The following is a 23,827-nucleotide window of genomic DNA, read 5'->3' as shown; positions in this document are numbered from 1 at the left end:
CAAATGGCAACTTTGTGAAGCTCTCTTATTTTATTTTGACTTTGGAGTGTTGAAGACTTTATGTACCAATAAAAAATTATGGTGAGATGGATTATAAATAAAATTTCTCCATAATTAATTAGAGATTCTGAGGATCAGAATCGAGCTTTAAAATGGAAAAAATCTTAAACATTAAGTGGGATGACCAGTTATTTGAGCCGACAATTAAAGTTTGGCCATCATAATACGCCTCCCGTATATTCTTACATTAATTTATTTAAATATAAATTGAAATAGTTCGGTATATACAATTTTTCCTTTGTTCATTCCTTATTGTGTTGCATTAAAAGATCTTCCGCGCTGTTAACAAATAGTCAGGAAGCTAATATTGATTTCAAGTTTATTCTGAGATAATCATTTGAAAGTATGTATTTAGTAAAACATGTTATAAATTAATTTAGAAAGTCAGTAATTAATTTTAATGAAGTTTCAAATTGTCCAATTTATCAATTTCAAATTGTCCAATTTATCAATCTGAGGCTATGATAGTCATCCCACATAATAATCCCATATTTTCTCAAAAAGAATAGTAGAATTAACTTAAATAACAGTCTATTCAATCATTTAAACTAAAAATAGTCAATAAATACATAATATATATATATATATATATATATAATTAGTGTATAATTTATGTATCTCACCTACGACAGACTATTTGTGCAAAAGAACTTTTGGAAATTTTACATGATATAGCTAACTCTAAGAGATATTTATGATTAATAACTACTACTATTGAAGTTAACTACATTTCGTAGCTATATGCAGTCATATATGTATTTGGTTTACGTACTGCAAAAACTGAATACAATTGTATGTGTATTTATGTTATTTTTTATATACATATGTATATACTAGTTATGTGAGGCCGTCATGGCCCGGCCCAAACTCAAGCATATAAAAGTTATATTTTAACTAAAGAAATATAATTTGTGTTAGTACAATGGGTGTACAACAACAACAACCATATACCCATTGTAGTCCACACAAGTAGGTAGTTATATAAAAGCAAAATTTTCATTCCACTCCTTTAATATTTTAACTTCCATTTTGATGAAATTATTTAATTCAAATCAAATTTGGAACGAGAATTTGACATTATAACTTATGTATCCTAATTTTCGAAGTTATTTAGTTCTAAATAAATAATCTATACATAGCTAATGAACTTTTAAGACAAATACATAATTTAACTTGTGCAACACGGAGTGCTCCTCTCTTAATCGGGGATTGGGGGTTCGAACATGGATATGGAAAAAAATCTTTGGAGGAAGCGCTCCCGAATAGGCGCGATGCGGTGCGAATTATCCGGATTAATTGGGCTCAAATGCGGATATCGAGCACCAATCGTAAAATCAAAGAACGTGAAAAATGAGGTAGGAGGTTCGATAGGCTTTTGAAAAGTAGACTTTAAAAACAAAAACAAAAAAAAATTGACATAAATAAATAAGATTAGGACCTAAAAGTAATTAATTAAAAAGTTTTAAAAAAATTTGAAAATTATTGTAAGGACTACAAAAGTCCCAAGGCTCGATAGCTTTTGAAAAGTAGACTTTAAAAATAAAAAACAAAAAAATTGACTTAAATAAATAAAATTAGGACATAAAAGTAATTAATGAAAAAGTTTTTAAAAATTTGGGAAATTATTGTGAGGACTACAAAAGTCCTCACATTCCCTCTTATATATAATAGTAATATGGCTGAACACATATCTTGACTTAATTATGACTCTATGTTTCTCAGTTGAATTGCATTTTTTATTTGGGCAATTCGCAGAATTGCCCTTCTTTTGGGGTGGTCTTTAAATTTTGCCCCTCATATTTGCGGTCTTTAAATTTTGCCCTTCATATTTGTGGTCTTTAAGTTTTGCCTTTAGCTTGGATACTCGAGGTTTTGGGTTCGAACCCCCGCTCAAGCATAAAATAAAGAAATAATTTCGCGCGCAGGGGGGGAGGGAGTGTCTTCCTCCGCATAACTTCCTTAAGGAAAAACTAAAGTTATGCGGAGGGCATAACTTTTCCTCAAGACATAGTTTAGTTATGCCTTATGGAGCAAAACTTTTCCTTAAGGAACTATGCCTTATGAAAGAGATTTTTAATTAAGATAACCAAAAGTATGCCTTAACTAAAAGTGTGCCTTGAAAAGTTTAAAAAAAAAAAATGTCTCAAGGCAAAGTCGCCCCTCCAAGATAACTTCCTTAAGGAAAACTAAAGTTATGCGGAGGGGACATAATTTAGTTTTGCCTTATGGGGCAAAACTTTTTCCATGAATTATGCCTTATGGGGCGGTATTTTTAATTAAGGCATAACCAAAAGTATCTTAACTAAAAGTGTGCCTTGAAAAGTTAAAAAAAAAAAAAATGTCTCAAGGCAAAGTCTCTCTTCAGCATAACTTCCTTAAGGAAAACTAAAGTTATGCGGGGGGAAGTATAACTTTTCCTCAAGGTATAATTTAGTTTTGCCTTATGGGGCAAAATTTTTCCTTTAACTATGCCTTTGGGGCATCTAAGATTTTTTTAATTAAGCGCATAACCAAAAGTATGCCTTAACTAAAAGTGTGCCTTTAAAGTTAAAAAAAAAAAAAATGTCTCAAGGCAAAGTACGCCCCTCCGCATAACTTCCTTAAGGAAAACTAAAGTTATGGGCATAACTTTTCCTCAAGGCATAATTTAGTTTTGCCTTATGGGGCAAAATTTTTCCTTAAGGAACTATGCCTTATGGTGATATTTTTAATTAAGGCATAACCAAAAGTATGCCTTAACTAAAAGTGTGCCTTGAAAAGTTAAAAAATAAAAAATGTCTCAAGGCAAAGTCGCCTTCCCTCCGCATAACTTTGGTTTTTCCTTAAGGATTGTATCTACGGATCCCAAGCATGCACTCTCCCACCCCCGTCTTGCGAATTTTTTATTTTATTTTATTCTGAATCCAGGGTTCGAACCTAACCTCGTGTATCCAAGTCGGGCAAAAACTTAAAGTTAACACAAATATGAAAAAGAAAATTTAAAGACCACCCCAAAAGAAGGGCAATCCGTGCAAAAAATTGTTTTTATTTTGTGTATGTTTGTTTCTTTAAAAGCCTTTCTTTCTTTCTCACCAGCTTTCTCTCTCTCTATATATATATCATTTCTATTTAAAGAGAGAAACCCAATAACTACAACAAGAAACATAAGAAGAAAAATAAACCCACCAATATCAACCAAGTTCATACACACAGCTAAGAAACAAGTATACAAGCAAGAAATGTAATGATTGTTTTTTCTTCTATAAGAAGTGAAGGGTCAAAGTAATCAAAATCAATGGCTGAGAACCAATCATCATCATCAAGGGTACGGCCCACAATTACTCTACCACCACGGGCTTCAATACACAATTTCTTTATGGGCGGGCCCGGCCCAAGCCCGGGACCAATGACACTTGTTTCCAACTTCTTCTCCGATTCAGAGTCCGATTATGCTTCCTTTTCGCAACTACTAGCCGGCGCTATGGCATCTCCGGTCGGTCTACGACAGGAAACCGGTGATTTTGGGTCCAAGCTGAACCGGCCGTCCGGTTTACTGATTAGTCAGTCACCGTTGTTTAGCACACCGGCCGGTTTGTTGGGTTCGCCTTTGTTAATGTTCTCGCCTGGCCAGGTACTTTGCAGCTCTTTTGGTCCTTTTTACTGCTCATTACTGCTTGCTTATTATTACTGTTGATGCTTTTTCATGCCCGGGGGTCTAGAGGTAAGGTCTGCGTACACTATACCCTCCCCAGACCCACCTGATGGAATTTTACTGGGTTGTTATTGTTGATGCTTTTTCATGACGGGGGTCTATCGGAAACAGGCTCTCTACCTGGTCATAAGGTAGAGATAAGGTGTGCGTACACTCTACCTTCTCCAGATCCACCTGATGAAATTTTACTGGGTTGTTATTGTTGATGCTTTTTCATGACGGGGGTCTATCGGAAACAGGCTCTCTACCTGGTCATAAGGTAGAGATAAGGTGTGCGTACACTCTACCTTCTCCAGATCCACCTGATGAAATTTTACTGGGTTGTTATTGTTGATGCTTTTTCATCTCTCCTTGAGACGGGGGTCTATCGGAAACAACCTCTCTACCTAATCATAAGGTAGAGGTAAGGTCTGCGTACACTCTACCCTTCTCAGACCCCACCTGATGGAATTTTACTGGGTTGTTATTGTTGATGCTTTTTCATCTCTCCTTGAGACGGCGGTCTATCGGAAACAACCTCTCTACCTCGTCATAAAGTAGAGATAAGGTCTGCGTACACTCTACCCTTCTCAGACCCCACCTGATGGGATTTTACTGGGTTGTTGTTGTTGTTGTTGTTACTGCTTATTTTCAAGTTAACTGGATTTAATGAGGATGTAGTAACTTTTGGATATAGATTTGATTGAAACTTAGGTCCATTTTTACTTGTCCATGTTTGACTTGACACACCACTTAAAAGTACTCCTCCCTTCCAGTGGCGGATCAGGATTTTCACTCGAGGGTTCGAAAAAAACAACAAAAGCTAAATATAAAAAATAATATTGTTGATGGGAATCGAACCTAGGACGGAGACAATTTTGAACACCCTGGACCGCTTGAGCAAACCTTTTCATATGCTCAACGTGTTCAAAAGTTAATATATGTACATAAACACAAAAAATCTATCATATATATACACTGTAATTTTTTGCCGAGGTGTTCGGTTGAACACCCTCGCCTCCACTTAAATCCGCCCCTGCTCCCTTCACTTTTACTTTGTTCACTTTTGACTTTGCACACCCGTATAAATGAAGTATATATTTTACCATAATATGTATATTAAATTGGTCTATAGTCTCAACAGGCTTGAAAAATGATTTGGAAATGAGTAATTAATGTTAAGGCTAAAACAAGAAAAAAAAGCTTGTCTTTCTCTGATATGCTAAAGTGGACAAGAAAAAGTGAAAAATTATAGTATAGTGGACAAGTAAACAGGGAGAGTACTAATTAATAAAATGTTAACTTCCTCCGTTCACTTTTACTTATTCTAAAGCTCCATTTGACAAAAGACACTTTTTTTTTGGATAAGGTGGCAGCACTTTCCAAAATAAGCATATGTTGGAAGTTTAGTCAGATAGACTCTTAATGATCAAAAGGAGATGGGATTCAATCATTGTTACTAAAGAGTAGTGCTTCAGTTTTGGGTTAAATTGCTGAATGTAGATTGCAATTTTGGAACTACAAGCTGATGCTCTTTCTCTGGTAGCAATGTGAAGATCCTTCATGCTAATATTTCAACATTCATATTATTTAGGTTCATTTTGGTAGTCAAATGCCAAATGTGGGGTATTAGGTGGACATTCAATATTCTGCATACAAGCTAAGGGTGGACAAGCAGGCTCCTTTACATTTTGATCATATATCAAAGATGTAAAACTATTGCTGATTACCTGAACTACGTATATAGGGCGAACTCCTCCAGTTTACATCAAAGACCTTGACAAGATCGCGAGAAGAAGATGAAACATGTATTTGAAATTTCTATCCATTAAGAAGTTCTCCCCTTCTTCTAAATCTTGAATTTCATTTCGGGGATATAAATGACCCACCATGTCCACATCCCTTACGTTCTCTTGCACCTAATCTGGCTCTTGTTCCTCGTGCATTCTTAGTGATCTAGGCCCAAATGTGGTGATAGGTTCATGGTCCAATTGTGAATCCTCTTCTGCTGATTTCTGTCTCCTTTTTCCCGCACTTCTTTACTATGACCTAGTTTGTGGTGTAATTAACTTTCTTCTTTTCCTGAGTATAAGCTTTTGATCCCTCCATTTGTTTTCCCAATAGGTTGATGCAAAAGGCCTCTATATTTACAAAACAAACATAGCCCAAACTCATGCAGGGATTTTCAATTTGGATGAAGTAACTTCCCCTGGTATTTGTAGGAATCTACTTGAGGTTGGCTTCCCTCTCAGTATAGAACTTTCATTGATCTCTTAGTGTGCTCTTTGATCTTCTTATTCTGTTAGGACTTCTATGAAACACCAGTAGTGCCCTGTCCCCCTTGGCTTATGTTCCTCTTTAATGATGTAAGGGCCTTGTTGGTCTGGATTGGTTCATTTTGAGGCACCTAATACACTATTTCCTTTCTTTACAATCTGACAAAGCTCTTACAGATGGATTTGGTGCTTGGTTTCCCCTTCGGAAACTTCTTTATAAGCCTAAATGGACAGTCAGTCGAGTGCCAGATTATTGGAATTATCTCCTTGGAGAAGTGAATAGCCGGTTTACCCTTAAAAGAAGAGTCGTTCATTGGCATGATGGGTTTTCTAGAGCTTGGAGTGCTTGCTTGCTTTGAGCGGAGAACCACAGCAAACAACACTTTGGGTGTTTTTTGGAGGATGCATAGGTGGGCAGACTGCACTGTTCTGATCCCTCGTCGAGGATTGCGGGTCCTTCAGAGCTTCCATGGGTGGACTTCAGCATGAGAGAGAAGAAAAGAAAAAAAGGTAGAGGGGGAAAAAGTTCACCGGACTTCCGCACGAGAGAGAAGAAAAGAAAAAAAGGTAGAGGGGGAAAAAGTTCACATCTGGATTTACTGGTTTTATTTGCCTGAATATAGTAAAGTATGGGAGAAGTTTAATTTCCAGTACTTTTAGAGAGGGTAAGGAACTGTATTTGGACATTTTCTTGTTTTTGCAATCTGGAAAGCACATGTCTATGTTGAAAACCATGTCTGTGCTGACCTTACAGTCCAGACTTATGTATTTACATTTGCAATGTCAGCCTGCCATTTTTCTTTTGTTCTGTTACCTTTAAACAGTTGGATGCATTGCCAATCCTTTGTTGCATGCTAGGGTAATTCAGATAATTTAAGATCTTCACTACTTTCCCACTCCACATCTTACAAGCAAATATCAGCCTGGAAATTCACCAGTTGTCAAAGCATATTCTTATGTCCCTGCTAAGGTTGGAGCTATGGTTTAAGAGAAATTATTCTATTTCATCTGGGGAGAATTATTCTTCCAAACAAGAGAACACAATTATAATTCCCTTTAGGCCTTCCTTACTACAACAAAAACATACCCAACGAAATCCCACGAAGTGGGGTCTGGGGAGGGTAGATGTATGCAGACCTTACCCCTCCCTGGGAGGTAGAGAGACTGTTTCCGGTAGACCCTCGGCACAAAGGACCCTTTAGGCCTTCCTTCAAGAAGGAAAAAAAGGGGGTTGGTTGTCGAGAATAGAGGAGAGAAAGAAGATAACTACTCCTCTTGACACATTCGTTCCAACTAATGAAGTAATTTAGTCTCAAGAGATGTTTTGTCAGAAGATACAATATCTCAATATCACATTGTCACAAACTTGAGTACAATCTTTAGCTTACAGTCACATGACCAGAATTATGGCTAAATCACTGACAGAAAACACCGCTCTTTAAATGGACTGTTGCAACATGTACAATGATGATGCTATTAGTTTAAATTTTATTTGCCTTTACAAAGTTATTTTCATATCGTTTTTGGACCACAAAAGGGCCCTTTTGGAATGTCACATCAGCAAGCCCTCGCTCAAGTTACAGCTCAGGCTGCACTACCTCAGTCTCAATTGCATATTCAACCTGACTATCCATCTTCATCAACAGCACCTGCACCGTCTTTTTCACAGTTTCAGTCCCTAACCTCAAATTCCACAGCAAACCAACAGATGCTGCCTCCTGCATCAGATCCTAATGTTATAAAAGAAGCATCAGAACCTGCTTCTCTTGCTGTTGATAAACCTGCTGATGATGGTTATAACTGGCGAAAGTATGGGCAAAAGCATGTCAAGGGAAGTGAATATCCTCGTAGTTATTACAAGTGTACACATCCAAATTGTCCAGTCAAAAAGAAGGTAGAGCGGTCACTTGATGGTCAAGTAACTGAGATTATCTACAAGGGCCAGCACAACCATCAGCTGCCTCAACCTAATAAACGCTCGAAAGAGAGTGGAAATCCAAATGGAACCTATAATTTTCAGGGCCCATCTGAACTCAGCAACTCCACAGATAATGTGCCTTCCCATATAAAAATGAAGGATCAAGAATCCAGCCAAGCTACACACGACCAAATCTCTGGATCTAGTGAGGGTGAGGAAGTGGGTGATGCTGAGACTATAGCTGATCAAAATGACGAGCGTGAAACAAAGCGGAGGTAATTGTCGCTAACTTGGGATAATATTTGAAGTTAATTTTTTTTTTTTTTTAACCTTCTTTATTCTCATAGCTACTTCTCTCCATTTCTACAACTGCACTATGCAGGGCAATAGCAGTACTGACTTCAGAGGCAGCTTCTTCTCTAACAGTTGCAGAACCTAAAATCATTGTTCAAACAACAAGTGAAGTTGATCTTTTGGATGATGGTTATAGATGGCGGAAGTATGGGCAGAAAGTTGTTAAAGGAAATCCTTATCCAAGGTAGAATATCTTTCATCTACTTCTTTTGTCATCAGTGAACAAATTACTCCACAATAGGCGATCATCTATGTAATTTTGGTGTTAAAGCTAGTTTTGGTGGGTTTATTGTTATTGAACCCTAAATAGGATATATCTGGTTATGTAGCATTATGAGTGTAGAGTTACCTTCCTGAATCACCCTCCCACTTGAAGTTGTAGGTTAACTGCCACAGTTTGAAAAAACTTTCTTCTACTTGAACGGTGTTTTTGGGAATGATCAATTTAGAACTCTTTGTTTGAAACTCATGGTTTGAGTTTTCAGTTCTGTTGGACCATTTATTATTTACACGCAAGGACAAACAAACCAATCAGATATCTGGATGACTTTCTGTGAATGTATAGCCAGTTGTTTAGTGGTTATTTTATTTGCTATGCTTACAGATTCTGTACACCATATTATTTTCTGCAGAAGCTATTACAAATGTACCAGCCAGGGATGTAACGTAAGGAAGCAAGTGGAAAGGGCTCCAAGTGATCCAAAAGCAGTCATAACAACATACGAGGGAAAACATAATCATGACGTGCCTGCAGCTAGGAACAGTAGCCACAACACTGCAAATAATTCTGTGTCACAGTTGAGGCCACACAACCCTGTAGTTGATAAACAGGATTCAACTAGAAGAACAGCATTTCTGAACAATGAACAGTAACCAATAGCACTGTACAGGTTACATGATTATTGAGCTACTAACCTGCAAGGGAATGAGCAGGGAGCCGCTGATAAACTTTTGCCGAACTCATCTCAGGATGGTTCTATTTCCTGCATTTGAGTGATAAGAAGGAAAATGGTATAGAAGTTTGTTGTCACAAATGATAGGTGAGGAAGGAGTGGGTTGAATATGGAGTGGATTGAATATACATCGATTGTAAATTTTCTCAAAAAGGGCATAGAGTAGCTATATTGTGTTATAAAATGAAGTTAAAAGAGTCACAATATTAAGGGATGAAAACCATAGAAAATAGTGACAAAGAGAGAGATTTTATTGTTCTTCCACAATGTATTACAAGTCCATTTCATATGAAAATTTATGCCTCTATTTATAGTGATACATATGTATTTAATATATGAAATGGTGGAAGTAATGGAGAGCCATTAACATGGTGGAAGAAAAGGAAGAACCATTAACATGGTGGAAGGAGTATTATATTTGAGAAATGGACATTCATAATTTCATAACACTACCCCTTGATGTCCATAGATGACGTGCATCGTTAAAAACCTTATTGGGAAAAAACCCTGTGGGAAAAAGCCTCCAATGAAGGAAATAGGTACATATCAAGAATACGCTTTGAGAGTTGCCTCATTAAAAACCTTACCAAGAAACCCAATGGGACAAAACTTGATTAAGGAAAAAGAGTACAACGCGTATTTTCACTCCCCCGATTTAAGACCAAGATTCAGATGTCGGAGTCTTCGCATTCCAATCTTAATTATCATCTTCAAGAGTTGAAGTTGGCAAAGATTTGGTGAACAAATCTGCGGGATTGTCACTTGAACGAATCGTTGTACATCAATATCACCATTCTTCTCCGAGATCATGTGAAAAATAACTTTGGTGAAATGTGCTTCGTTCTATCTCCTTTTTATAAATCCTCCCTTTAATTGAGCTATGCACGCATTATCTTCATATAATCGTGGGTATTTTTGTATCACATTTCAAGCCACATCTTTCTCTCGATTGGAATGTATCACCGATCTCAACCACACACATTCTCTACTTGCTTCATGAATAGCTATTATCTCGCATGATTCGAAGTAAGTAGCAACAATGGACTGCCATGATCGCCATGATATAGCAAGATTCTCCGCATGTAAACAGATAGCCCGTTTGAGATCGAGCTTTATGCGGATCGTATAAATAACTCGTATCCGCATAACCAACAAGATCCGTACTACCTTTGTTAGTATAAAAATGTACCCATATCGCTAGTTCCCTTCAAATATCGCAATATATGCTTAACTCCGTTCCAATGTCTTCGCAGAGGGAGAAGAGCTTCATATCTTGCTAGCAAATTAATGAGAACGCTATGTCGTAGTTGTAGCGTTAGCAAGATACATAAGTGCACCAATTGCACTAAGATATGGTACTTCAGTGACCAAGAAGCTCTTCATTTTCTTCGAGGTCGGAACGGATCTTTACTCACTTCAAGTGAGCGAACAATCATTGGAGTACTTAAAGGATGCGCATTGTCCATGTAAAACCGTTTTAAAACTTTCTCTATATATGCATTGATGGATAAAGATCCCTTTGTGAAATGTTCAATTTGGATACCAAAGACAGTAGTTTTTGTCTTTCCGAGATCTTTCATCTCAAATTCTTCCTTCAAATATTCAATCGCCTTTTGGAGCTCTTCGAAGTTCCAACGAGATTTATGTCATCAACATAAACAAGCAAGTATAATGAACCCCGATTTTTGTTTTCTTAATAAAAACACATGGACAAATGGCATCATTTGTATATCCTTCATTTATCAAGTACTCACTTAAGCGATTATACCACATGCGCCCTGATTGTTTTAAACCATATAATGATCTTTGTAATCTGATTGAATACATTTCCCGAGACTTTAAACCAAATGCTTCAGGCATTTTATATCCTTCGGGGATTTTCATATAAATTTCATTATCAAGTGAGCCATAAAGATAAGCCGCAACCACATCCATCGACGTATTTCAAGTGGTTTCATATACTGACTAAACCGATAAGGTATCGAAATGTTATAGCATCCATAACCGGTGAATACGTTTCTTCATAGTCAACGCCGGTCTTTGAGAGAATCCTTGTGCAACAAGGCGTGCTTTGTATCGTACAATTTCATTTCTCTCATTTCTTTTCCGTACAAAGACCCATTTGTGGCCAACTGGTTTTACACCATTAGGCGTTTGGACTACAGGTCCAAAAACCTCACGTTTAGCAAGTGAATTCAATTCTGATTGAATTGCTTCTTTCCATTTTGGCCAATCATATCTTCGTCGACATTCTTCGACGGATTGAGGTTCCCGATCCTCATCGCCTTTCATAATATTTAGTGCAACATTATATGCAAAAACACTATTCACCACAATTTTCGAATGATTCAAATTGACCTCATCACCAGTAAAACTTAATGATAGTTCTTTACTCACTGGAGTCTCGGGTTTGCTGATTTCTTCAGGAATATTAGGATTAATCAGATCTTGAACCTCTTCATGAGATCCTTTCATAGTGTCATTCTGATCATTGTTTGTATTTCTTTTTCTAGGATTTTTATCCTTGGAGCCCATGGCCTACCACGCTTCGTGCGTGGATGAGATTCAGAGGCTATGACACTAGTATATTGTCCCTTTGGAACGTCAATTCGAATAGGCACATTCTCCCAGGATATGCGACTTAGTTATTCTTTTTCAAACCGCAAAACTGGCTCCATTTGCTATGCTATTTTCCGCAAGTGGATGATCTTTTGGATCTCCCCGCTCACATAGGGGCACGTGGATCAAAATGAGATAGTGATGAAACTTTCCACGCAATTTCTCTTTTGGTTTCTTCTTTTCTCTCCCCCTAATTGTGGGAAATTTGTTTCATCAAATCGACAACCGCAAATCGTGCAGTGAATAAATCTCCCGTTAATGGTTCAAGGTAAATAATAATAGTAGGTGATTCAAACCCAACATATATTCCTAACCTTCTTTGGGGCCCATCTTAGTGCGGTGGTGGTAAGCATCGGCACATACAAGACAACCAAAGATTCGGAGATGAGCAATATTTGGTTCATGACCAAATACTAATGATGGGGAGTATTTATTATAATGACTCTGTCCGAGGCGAATAAGCGGATCTTTGCCGTATGTAAGATAGCATGACCCCAAACAAGTGGTAGGCAACCGTGTTTTCATAAGTAATGGTCTTGCTATCAATTGCAAACGCTTAATAAATGACTCGGAAGGCCATTTTTGGTAATGAATAGCTACGGATGTTCAACTTTTTATCCCAACCGATAAACAATAATCATCAAAAGTCTGGGATGTAAATTCTCCAAAGATTATCAAGCACGTATAGCCTTAATAGGATAATGCGGGAATCGTGTCTTTATTATTTGTGCTAATAACTTCGTAAACGCTGTTCATGCAGACGATACGAGGCATACATGACCACCCAAGACGATCTATTAGAACCATAAAATATCCGAACGACCCACAAGATGGGTGAATAGGTCCACATATATCCCCATGTATACGCTCTAGAAAAGCAGGAGATTCAACGTCAACTTTCATCGGTGATGACTTAGCTATCAATTTACCCCGATAACAAGCAAAGACATGAAAATTCACCACTTTCAAGAATCTTCGTGTTCTTAAGTTGATGCCCATTTGAATTTTCAATAATTCGTCTCATCATTATTGATCCAGGGTGACCTATTCGGTCATGCCAAAGCAAAAAAGTACTTGAATCATTAAACTTCTGGTTTACGATCGAGTGTGCTTCAATTGTACTAATTTTTGCATAATACATGTACCGTAAGACAAAGTTGACAATTTCTCCAAAACATATTTTCCGGCCGGAGACATTCTTTGTAATGGCAAGATATTCATCATTTATTTCGTGTTAATATGATATCCATTACGGATGATATCTTTGAAACTTAACAAGTTTCTTTTGGGATTTAGAAGAGAATAATGCATCCTCTATAACAAGTTTCGTCCCCTTAGTCGAAATATAGTAGCTCTTCCGAGAGCCTTCAATCAATTTGCTCAATTTTAAATCGTATTAATATTTCCCCTTTTTTTCACGCAAGTTGAGAAAAGTATTTCTCATCTTTGAATATGGTATGTGTTGTTCCACTATCAATCACACAAATATCTTCATGATTGGTCATTGATCCAAATAAAATTGAGGGATTTCCATAGATTCTTCAAAATGAAATATTAGATAAAGTGAATATCGAAGTAGATATTATGATTAGGTAAAGCATTACACACATTTTATTACATATATTACTATTTAAACAAAGCGTTACACACACTTCATGGAAACATAAGCACATGCAAACGACACGTATGAAATATCTAAGTTTTTACAGATCCATCACCGATCAAATGATCTATTTTTTCTTCAGGGAGTTCAAAGAAATCTGCCACATCTAGATGTACGGGCTCAACATTATCTTCGTAAATAAAATTTGTTTCGGCATCTTTTTCTGCGCTCTTTTGAGAGAAGCTGATACAAGATAATTAGGTGCTTTGGCGTACGACAAGTACGTGACAGTGCCCCTTTCCTCCACATCGAAGCATTTATTTTCTCGAATTTTTCTTTGCCCGAGCTTTCATACTTTTCATCCTTCCTTTTACCTTGCTGGTGGTGAAGGGTATTATTTGGTGCAAGACGAGAATCTTGATTAAAATTTCTTCTTGACCACCCCCGCCATGACCACGACCGGGGCCACGACTCTCTTCCACGCCTAGAATGGCGAAAATTTGCCTCATTCACTTCCGTGGAATGGGGCACTGGAATGGCTCGCTTTTCATGATTTTTCATTAATAATTCATTATCTTGTTCAGCCACTAGAAGATGTGCGATTAGATCGAATATTTCTTGAACTTCATTTCATAAATCGTCGTCGGGCTAGAGCATACTCGAGGCGAGAAAGTGGAAAATGTTTTTCTGAAGCATATCATGATCAAGGATATTTTCACCGCATAATTTCAACCGAGAAATAATTTTAAACATGGCAGAATTATATGCTTTAATAGATTTAAAATCTTGTAGCCTTAAATGGAGCCAATCAAAACGTGCTTGTGGAAGTATGACCATCTTCAGGTGGTCATATCTATCTTTTAAATTATTCCACAGAGTAAGAGGATCTTTAACGTTGAGATATTCCATTTTCAAGTCCTCATCAAGGTGATGGCGAAGGAATATCATTGCCTTGGCACGGTCTTGGTTTGATGCCTCATTTTTATCTTTGATGGTGTCTGCCAGACCCATCGCATTAAGGTGAATTTCGGCGTCAAGAATCCAAGACATATAGGTATTGCCGGATATATCTAAAGCTACAAATTCACGTTTGGTAAGATTTGCCATTAGTAAAGAAAAATAGAAAATCAATACCTTCGAGGCTTTAAAGTATTTGCTCGGAACGGCAGAGTCTCGTGCTGATAACGTGTTATAAAATGAAGTTAAAAGAGTCACAATATTAAGGGATGAAAACCATAGAAAATAGAGTGACAAAGAGGAGAGATTTTATTGTTCTTCCACAATGTATTACAAGTCCATTTCATATGAAAATTTATGCCTCTATTTATAGTGATACATATGTATTTAATATATGAAATGGTGGAAGTAAATGGGAGAGCCATTAACATGGTGGAAGAAAAAGGAAGAACCATTAACATGGTGGAAGGAGCATTATATTTGAGAAATGGACATTCATAATTTCATAACATATTGTATTTATTTGTATTCTTTCTGTAAATGCTCTTGTAGAACATGTTTTAGCTGTTTATGCCTGCATAGTGATGGTGGATGGCTGATCAACACAGACGGTGTTTGATGTCAAGCTCAGCTCTTTTTCTTATTTATCTTGCTATTTTTCAAAGATATCGTAATAATGTTCTGGCAGAGTTTCCTGTGATTTTAGTATGTCCTGCTGGTGCAGCTCCACCACTTTTGGAGTTGGAATTCTAACATCTTATTTGGCTTGGCCTTTTTATCTGAGTTTGACCAATTGTGCATGAAGTTCTTGGACAAAGTATACTAGTACAATCTTCATCTATATGGTCATCTCACTATTTACAATGACATGATTTGAGTTGCTGGAAGTCAAAAGCTCAAATTTGGTACTCCTTTGTCCTATTTTATGAGACTCACCTTTTTATTATGTCCCTAAAAGAATGACGCATTTCTCATTTTGTGAACTATGTAGTTGTAGCATTGTTGTATGCCCTAGAAGTTAGGTTGTAATGAGCTATACTTGGTATTATTTACTTCAAAAGAAATTTGTCTAAAATTATCTATAGGTGGTAGGGGTAGGGTTATTGATGTGAGGTTGATCCAAAAAAGGGTGGTTCTAGTTACAATCCCAAAATGATTTGTGTATATATTTCACAAACACGTGAAATCAAGTAGGCAATAAAGTAACTACTAGACTCGAAAATAAAGTTATCATATTCAAAATTTTGCCTAGACAACATATGACTTATTTACAAGATGGAAGATCCATAGATATAAACACGTGGTCTTTAACCTATCAGGAGTACTTTCATGAATGTAGGACAAGTATTTGAATGTTAGCTAAGGTTAGCATTTTACCCTCAGTGACAAGACTTGTTGGGGCTCATTTGATATAAAAGTTCATTTTGTTTATAACGGGAGAGAATGAAAAGACATGTGAAACTCTCATCACCACTCATTTAAAAGGATACTTTTGGTACTTCACATATATTTTGGCTTACACGTCAAAATTTTCTTTAATTTCTTAAACTCCATGCTCAATCAAACACCGTCATGTAAAATGCGACGTCGGAGTAATATCTATTATGAAGCTTCAAGTGACATTGATAGCAATCTAACACACGGGAAGCATCACAGGCTCCTGAAATGGGTGCAAGTTATAGTTTCCACACTCTCCAGACTTTGAAATATATTGTATTGGAAAATAACTTAGCAACTGCTATTGTCTTTTACTTTTTCAACAAAGATAAGAGTATGTTGTAGAGTGAACAATTACCAAAGTTGTAGAGTGAACGATTTTGGTAATTGGTTTCCATCTTACACCTCATCACGAGAACTTCCCCTTTAAGGGTGGTGATTCTTTTAATCTTTGCAAATCAGCAAATACTTTTTTGTCTTCTGGACCAAAACAAGCTCAGATATAGAGACGCTACAAAGATTGAACATTTCATTTTGGTAGATTTTTCATTTAATTGACTATCCTCAGGACTATAATTGATTCTGATTTCTGCAACTTGCTCAGCTTTTCTTCTCACATACTTTTTTGTAAAGGTCAGTTTTTATGTGATATAGTGAGATTATAGCTTCTTCTGTCCTTGATGAACTTGATGGAAGTAATCGGGGTCAACAAGTTTTAGAAAACGTTCTTGGTGGAAAAAAATGTTAATGAAGGATTCCACTGATTAAATTTTCATGAATTTAAGAAATAGTGAGAATTCTTGATCTCTCAAGTGATGTCTTCTCATAGATTCTTCTTAAATTGTATTATGTATCCTAAAGATTTCATTTCAATTGGAATTTGGTTCTAGAAAGGCACACGGGATGGACTGGAGAAATCCGGAATGGAGAAATCAAATATGAAATAAAAGACAGAAATGAGAGACTATTAGATTCTATTTCTTTTGATACATTCTATAACGAGAATCACAAGGCAGGTCAATAAGGAACAATCTGGCAGATTGTCCGGATATAACAAGACATCAATGACAATGCAAAATGATAGAGAGTGGCGACTATAAAAGGTAGTGTTGGTTGTGTTGTTAGCAAGCTCTTGATTGAGTTTGTCACTAATTGACAATTCATGTTTCAATGAAGCTTCTCAGTTTTTTAGTGTTCCTCCTACATCCCTGGTTCTAGCTTCAGAATGACAGTTTGGCCAGTGATGTTACCTTCTCAAAAAATTTTTTTTAAAAAATGACAGTTTGGCCAATGCTTTTTTCCTGCTTCTAAAATAGGAATTCTTTAAAGCTGACATTCAAAAAACAAATATGTCGAATGTTTGAGCTGGATAGATTTAACTCTAGTCCAAGGTTGTCTAAGACATGGAACCTTGAGAATTGTCAACAAAGATTCCCTGTAGTTTGATGTAGTACAGTGTATCAGTCAGTTCAGTAGGTATAAATACAATTTGGATGAACCAATCAAGAAAAAGAACCCTGTTGCTGTGAAGATCAGCCAATGTAGATTAGCACGACTGAATGCAGAGAATATGTCAAAGGCTGCTGCTGAAGCAAGGAAGAGTTCAAAAATTATCCAGCCAGTTGTGAGAAGGCCAAGAACCTTTGCTCTTTGAAACAACTAGCAATTTAAGAAGTAGTGGGCGTCATATGGTTTCAAAGCTTGATAACAGTTGAAAGAGAACAAGTAAGCACATTAATCTTCCCCCAGAGCTACCCTTTGAATCCTTGACTAGAATTCCCAGTGCTATAGTTCGAAAGCAGTAAAATTCCATGTTCCTGAGATGCGAACAAGTTTGGCTCCTCTTGAAGTTGAAGTATGGGGTGATTTCAGGACAAGCCGAGTTTCTTCCTCAGGTGGTGTTGTTGCTTCAGAGAGCATTTAGACACCCGTGATGTTCACCCATTCTGAATGTATCACCATAGCTGAAAAAGCTAGGTAACACGAGCAAGCTCGAGAAAACGGAGAACAAAACTACCGCTTCAGCCAACCGACCAAAATACAACAGAAGCAATATCACTAAAAAGTAGGTTTTAGGGCAAGTGAATTTGAAAGGAGTCTCTTTTAAAGAGAGTTAGAAAAGCTAATCCAGTGCAGGGGGCGGAATTGCACTTTTGTGTTTAGAGCATTGTCCAAGTGAGGAGGCCGCCTACGACCAAGACTCCTTAAAACTCACCAATAGCAGCACTGAGCGGCCAGTCATGAATGGAATGCGAGGAAGAGAGATGAGCAGTAGGCGGGGACCGTGTGTTAATCGGTCCATATTCGGTATACTGCTCTGCTCGTAGAGCGAATGAACATAAATCTTTCCGAATATCATGAAAATCCTTCTAGCATGACTCTTCAGAAGAAAACCCCCCAGGTCCACTAGTGATGGATATGAAGCATCTGGTGAGTAAGATAGTGTTATCAAGTACCTAAAAGGATTGTGCAAAGGTCAATGAAGTGGAGTAGCCTTCGTTTTGGTGCTGACCATGATGATAAGAGTCAGTATACTAATGATACCATCTTCAACCTGGCCTATCCCAATGGATATTGAGTTCAATTTTTTGTATTTTGGGTGAGACAAGTGCTGTAAATATTCACTTGATAAAGAACATACCATTCTCTCCACTCAATGCAGCACCTGATGATTTTTTCATCATCGCTGGTTACCAGATGTTTGTGTTATATGACCCAGAATATGGTTTTGCTATTCTAAGTTTTCTAGAACTTTGATTTGTAATATTTCAAAAAAATATCAGTCAAGGTTATGCAGTTGTCTTCCCTGCATGAACAAAACTATTGCAACTTACCAAATTTACAAAAGAGACCCCAGACATATACCAACTTCTGATAATACAATATATCATCTTCTTTTAGCTCCCTCATTTGAGCTTTTCCAAAAATTGGTCCTAAAAGAACAAGAAAATAAATAAATATGCTAAGTGGATTTGTTCCATACTGAATTGAGCTAGTGCATCCAGACATAACTTGCATGTGATGGTTTTTGTGATATAATGTACTCTCAAAAGGAAAAGAACATCCAAACTATCATATGCGATATGTGTACTCTCAAAAGGAAAAGAACATCAAAACTATCATATGTGATATGGATACCAAAGGAATCATCAAAACTATCATATGCAATCAGGATACTGCAATCGAATCATCAAAATGATATGCCTATGGCTTTGACACAAGCAAATAAAGTAACTCGATACTACAGCATTGGACTGAATGATGCAATATACTATACACAAATTCTTGAGACAGCTCAAGCCTCAAAGCGTCATGAAAAATACAGCAAAAGTGTTTACTGCATCTAGATTGAACCACTGTCAAATTCACTTCTCTATATCAGTGTGCTACACCTAGAAACAATACCTACAATTCTCCCACAAACTTTTGTAATTCCAAATTGACATTGCCACAGGCTGTACATTTAGAGGTCCGAAAAGAAAAGAGCATTGGAGCAGAACACTTCATGATAGACTATTCATCTGCTTTCCACCAAATAAATGCAAGAATAACCACTACAGATACAGAGCAATCGAAAAATAACCACTAGAGATACAGATCCCAAAGGAGAAGGGGAGCCTTGGCGTAACTGGTAAAGTTGCTGCCATGTGACCAAGAGGTCACGGGTTCGAGCCGTGGAAACAGCCTCTTGCAGAAATGCAAGGTAAGGCTGCGTACAATAGACCCTTGTGGTCCAGCCCTTCCCCGAACCCCGCGCATAGCGGAAGCTTGGTGCACCGGGCTGCCCTTACACAGATCCCAAAGGCGGATAATGCTCTTGTGATACTGCAACTGCTCATTTGCACCCAAAGCACCAACACTTGTCAACAATTACCACTCAAATCCCCAAAAGACGATGGCAAATAAGTTTTCCACTTAGGAGAAGACTTATCTCCAATTATAAACAAGGGATTGTATGATACCAGTCTGGTTGAAAAGTTTTTTTTTTATTACATAGGGGATTGGGGGAGGGGAATGGTTGAAAAGTTTAATATAGAAAGGAACTATAATTAGATGTGTGGTGTGAACCTGGAGAATAAGCATTGTAACATCTACATGACTGTAAAAGACTATTAGCACTCAACCTACCAAGAAATAATTCATTTCATAGCTTTTAGTTTAGATGGGGACTTCAGCTTCCGGATGAGAGATGACAATGGAAAAGCTCAAGGAATCCAAGCATGACATGATAAAATATCATCAGCAAGTGAAGGTGACCAAATTTTCGGAACACTGAATCTGTAAGCATACAAAGCGTGAAAACCAAACATTACGAAGGGACCATCAAGTTTGGAATGTTCCAGCCACGGGAAGAATTTGCAGTTGCAAGAAACAGAGTCCTCAGTTAGCAATGAGAGTAAGCAATTATGAATGATCCTTAATAGTTTCTGCACCTTACACTACAGCACATATTCAAACTACACTAAATGATATTCAACTTTGCAACTTCGATCTGAAAGGAAGTGCCAACAACTTATAACTAATTTATGTCTAACCTCAGCAGGTTTACCAAACAAATGCAGAGACCACTGTGCTACCTGTCAGAACAACTATAAGGAGCATGTTTAGATGTTTCTGGAAATTCATTTAGGCCGGTTCGGAAATACAGTGTTGCCATCAATTGATAATGAGGCATTTGTGTGTTTTTGACACTCAAAATAGCTGATACCTGATGGATCAATTGATAATACAGAGGAATGCTGAGTTCTTTTTTCACATCTTAGTATCCCTGGCTAATTTGTCATTTCTTAAGTAACACCTTGCCAGTTCTCAAGTTATAAGACGTCCTTGTCAATCAGTACCAATTTTCAATTGATTTCCTACTGGCACACTCTATTTGCCTTAAGAATAGTGTGCCTAAAGACAAAAAGTGACCATTTGTTTGTAAGTAAACAAAAAGTAATGACACAGAGGAAGAAATGCATAAAAACAGTTTCACGAGACTGATAATTACATTCGGGGAAAACTTCAACTGAAGCACAACCCCCCCCCCCCCCCCCCCTACCACCACACACACAGAACAATATAGAAAAGAGAAGAAAGTGGCACTATTTTTCAGGTAACTAATTATTAAGAGACATTTTCTAACCAAAGAACATTTATGAAAGCTATTCTGCAAAACATAAGTTATGGAGCTTTAGGAAGGTCTCACGACATTCCTATTAGAAAACTGCACCATATTTAATTTTTTAGTTATTTTAAGCTTTCAAAATCCTTCTTTTTAGAAAACAAAAGATTTTGAAAGCTTAAAATAACTATAAAAATCTAGCCACCAATAGCTGTATTAATTTTCACTCACGGCATAACATGCAAACGGAGACAGATAAGAGACCCATGAAAGAAAATTTCAAGATATCTTTATAAATTGTGAATGAAAAAGTACATTGTTTAAAATTTTCAAATCTCAGCTGAGCTTTTCAACAGTTTATTACTGTGCAAAAATCCAAAATTACCATCTTTCAAATGATTTTCTTTTGGTAGTATGTTAGCAGACAACATAACTTATCCGCCTCCAGCATCTGATAACTTTCTCCAAGAGGAATTCAACTCATCCCTTTTTTTCTCTTCAAGAGATGCACAAATTGAATGCGAATCCAGACTTCACGTCGTAATTCCTCCTCGTCAAAATAACTTCCAGAGCCTTAAATTTAAGTTTCAAACATGTTATTGGACTTCTGCTAATGCGGAAGAAATTGTCAAGGCTTCTAGCACAGGTTGACTTTCTTCACTTGAGGTTTCCATTCTATACGATTTACAGCTGAAGTAGAAAACCGTGCTCATCATGGAGTCGATAAGTATCACGAACGAATACAATAACACCAAAAGCGGCCCTTCCCATAATCTTGAAGATCCATCTCCATAACTTATTGTCTTCACTCTATGCTCAAATAAACCCTGCACGATTGCCATTCCAATAGTTGAACCAAGAAATATCAGAAGTCCAACTTGCGTCTGCCCCTTGATAAGCGAACTCGACTTAAGCAACGCCTGCGGGCCCGAGTCATCCTCTAAAACTGATATCACAATCGCGATGTTGCATATAATAATAGCATTCGCTAAAATTATCGAGAAAATTATCCCTACTACCATCGCGGGGTACAAAATCAAGTCTGGAGGGAACCCCATGATCGAGAAAACACTGCTCACGGAAACAAGAAGTACGATAAACAACGTGAGGCAACCGGCAATCACCACACAAACCCATAAGTAAGTCACAGCGACCCGTTTCCAAATCTTGGTCATAATCACGTAAAACTTGTGATAATCAAACTTTTTCCTCGAGTAAGTGCAATCAACCGAATAAACTATCGCAGCTTTCGACAACAGCGATAAAGTCACGTACATAGGGAAGCACATTATAGCTGAAATCACGACTTCGGAGAACTTATGACAAGACTGTTTGATAAATGGCTTAAGTGGAAGTCCACTTGTTTTGGCTACAAGTAATAACCTTATGCTCAATCTCAAAACAAACGGTTGATAGACTAATACATTAGATAAAACAACAGCAGATACAGGACAAATTAGCAATGCAGCAATTGCCATGAAACCTATTGAATTATACCTTAAAATTCTCACAGTTTCCCTTAAAATCTCCAATGCATTCAAAGTAAGAAACTGGTGATCCGTTTGTGTAACCGTATCGATTGATTCCAATTCAAAATTTTGATGATTTGGTTCATCTTTTTTACCTTCAACTGATGTAACTGAGTTCACTCTTGGACTCAATCCACTTGAAATTTCCATCTTTCACTCAACAACAGTTGTTCTTTACAAAAGTAAATTCCACAACAATTCCAAAGAAGCAATCTTTAACCAACCCCAATTGGTCTTTACAACAATAAATTCCACAACAATTCCAAAGAAGCAATCTTTAACCAACAACCAATTGTTCTTTACACAAATAAATTCCACAATAATTCCAAAGAAGCAATCTTTAACCAACCCCAATTGTTCTTTTACAAAAACAAACTCCACAGCAATTCAAGAAAAGTAAAAAAACAAAAGCTGCTTGTTGTAATATAACAATTACATGTCCCTTTAATCAACAGTATAATAAAAGGGTAAAAAAAAAAAAAAAGGGATCTTTATTACCAAACTTGGATCTAGCCCTTTGAATCTTGGTTTATTTGAATTTTCAGCTCAAGAAAATGCTGCCCAGATCTGCATAAAAGGGTGTTTGCAAACCTTGAAACTTGAAATATAGCTTTGTAAAACAAAAGGGTGCATGCAAAACTAGAGACAGAGAGAAAAAAGAAGGTGAAATTATATATAAAGAACTGATCTGGATCAGAGAAATGAGCATACAATGGAGAAAGAAAAAAGCAGTGAAGAAATGGAAAGATCAGGTGATTGGGGAATGAAGAAAGGTGTCATAATGATTCGAAAGAAAATTGGGAAGTGAGAGTGGTAAGTGTGGAAGTGCCAAACAAGGATATGATTAGGAGTTTGATTAACAGCTTGTTTGGATGGTTGTTACATACTGTATTATATGATTAAGAGTTTGATTAACAGCTTGTTTGGATGGTTGTTACATGCTTTGTTATATTATCGTGTTGTTAGTTTAAATACAATGTTTGTTTCGATTGTTATTTTAATTTTATTGTACGTATGTTAAATCTATCTTTATATAATGATGAAAAGTTCTATTTTATATAACGACTAATTTGGTGTTATCGTGTCATTATTTTTTTTTCTCTCACTTTGTCATTATTTATTACTCCCTCCGAATAAAAAACAGCGTCTATTTAGTCCTTTTTTCTTGGGTCAAATAAAGTGTTCACCTATCAAATCAAGAAAAAATTAATCTTATTTTTCTAAATTTTCCCTTTTAAATGTTATATGATCAAATTTCAATACCTATTTAATTAGAGATAATTTAGTCAAATTACCTATTTTTGTCTAGGGGTTACTGTTTTTTTAATAGGTGTGCAAATGGCT

The 23,827-nt window shown here is 36.8% G+C and overlaps 3 protein-coding genes and 1 long non-coding RNA gene across 4 annotated transcripts; 2 read left to right on the top strand and 2 right to left on the bottom strand.

Moving 5' to 3' along the window:
* The first annotated feature begins 3,311 nt into the window (after positions 1-3,311).
* Positions 3,312-9,171, top strand: LOC132032686 (probable WRKY transcription factor 4). Its single transcript, XM_059422364.1, has 4 exons — positions 3,312-3,670; positions 7,544-8,199; positions 8,307-8,462; positions 8,911-9,171. The coding sequence occupies exons 1-4, from the start codon at positions 3,335-3,337 to the stop codon at positions 9,149-9,151; spliced, it is 1,389 nt and encodes a 462-aa protein (XP_059278347.1). The 5' UTR covers positions 3,312-3,334; the 3' UTR covers positions 9,152-9,171.
* On the top strand, positions 6,417-6,810 carry LOC132032687 (uncharacterized). Its single transcript, XR_009408579.1, has 2 exons — positions 6,417-6,516; positions 6,574-6,810. It is a non-coding gene; the product is annotated as an uncharacterized LOC132032687 (long non-coding RNA).
* Positions 9,172-14,101: 4,930 nt separating the features above from the next.
* LOC132034684 (uncharacterized) lies at positions 14,102-14,560 on the bottom strand. The gene has a single exon (XM_059425059.1). The coding sequence runs from the start codon at positions 14,558-14,560 to the stop codon at positions 14,102-14,104; it is 459 nt and encodes a 152-aa protein (XP_059281042.1).
* Positions 14,561-21,223: 6,663 nt separating this feature from the next.
* LOC132032685 (uncharacterized) lies at positions 21,224-23,349 on the bottom strand. The gene is made up of 2 exons (XM_059422363.1): positions 22,766-23,349; positions 21,224-22,639 (listed from the first exon to the last, which is right to left on the bottom strand). Exon 2 carries the CDS (start codon positions 22,631-22,633, stop codon positions 21,551-21,553), a length of 1,083 nt encoding a protein of 360 aa, XP_059278346.1. The 5' UTR covers positions 22,634-22,639; positions 22,766-23,349; the 3' UTR covers positions 21,224-21,550.
* Between the last annotated feature and the right edge of the window lie 478 nt (positions 23,350-23,827).

This window comes from Lycium ferocissimum, chromosome 10, assembly GCF_029784015.1.
Source record: "Lycium ferocissimum isolate CSIRO_LF1 chromosome 10, AGI_CSIRO_Lferr_CH_V1, whole genome shotgun sequence".
Classification (NCBI taxonomy): domain Eukaryota; kingdom Viridiplantae; phylum Streptophyta; class Magnoliopsida; order Solanales; family Solanaceae; genus Lycium; species Lycium ferocissimum.
Note: the sequence above shows the minus strand (reverse complement) of the source record. Positions and strands in the feature narration are given on the sequence as shown.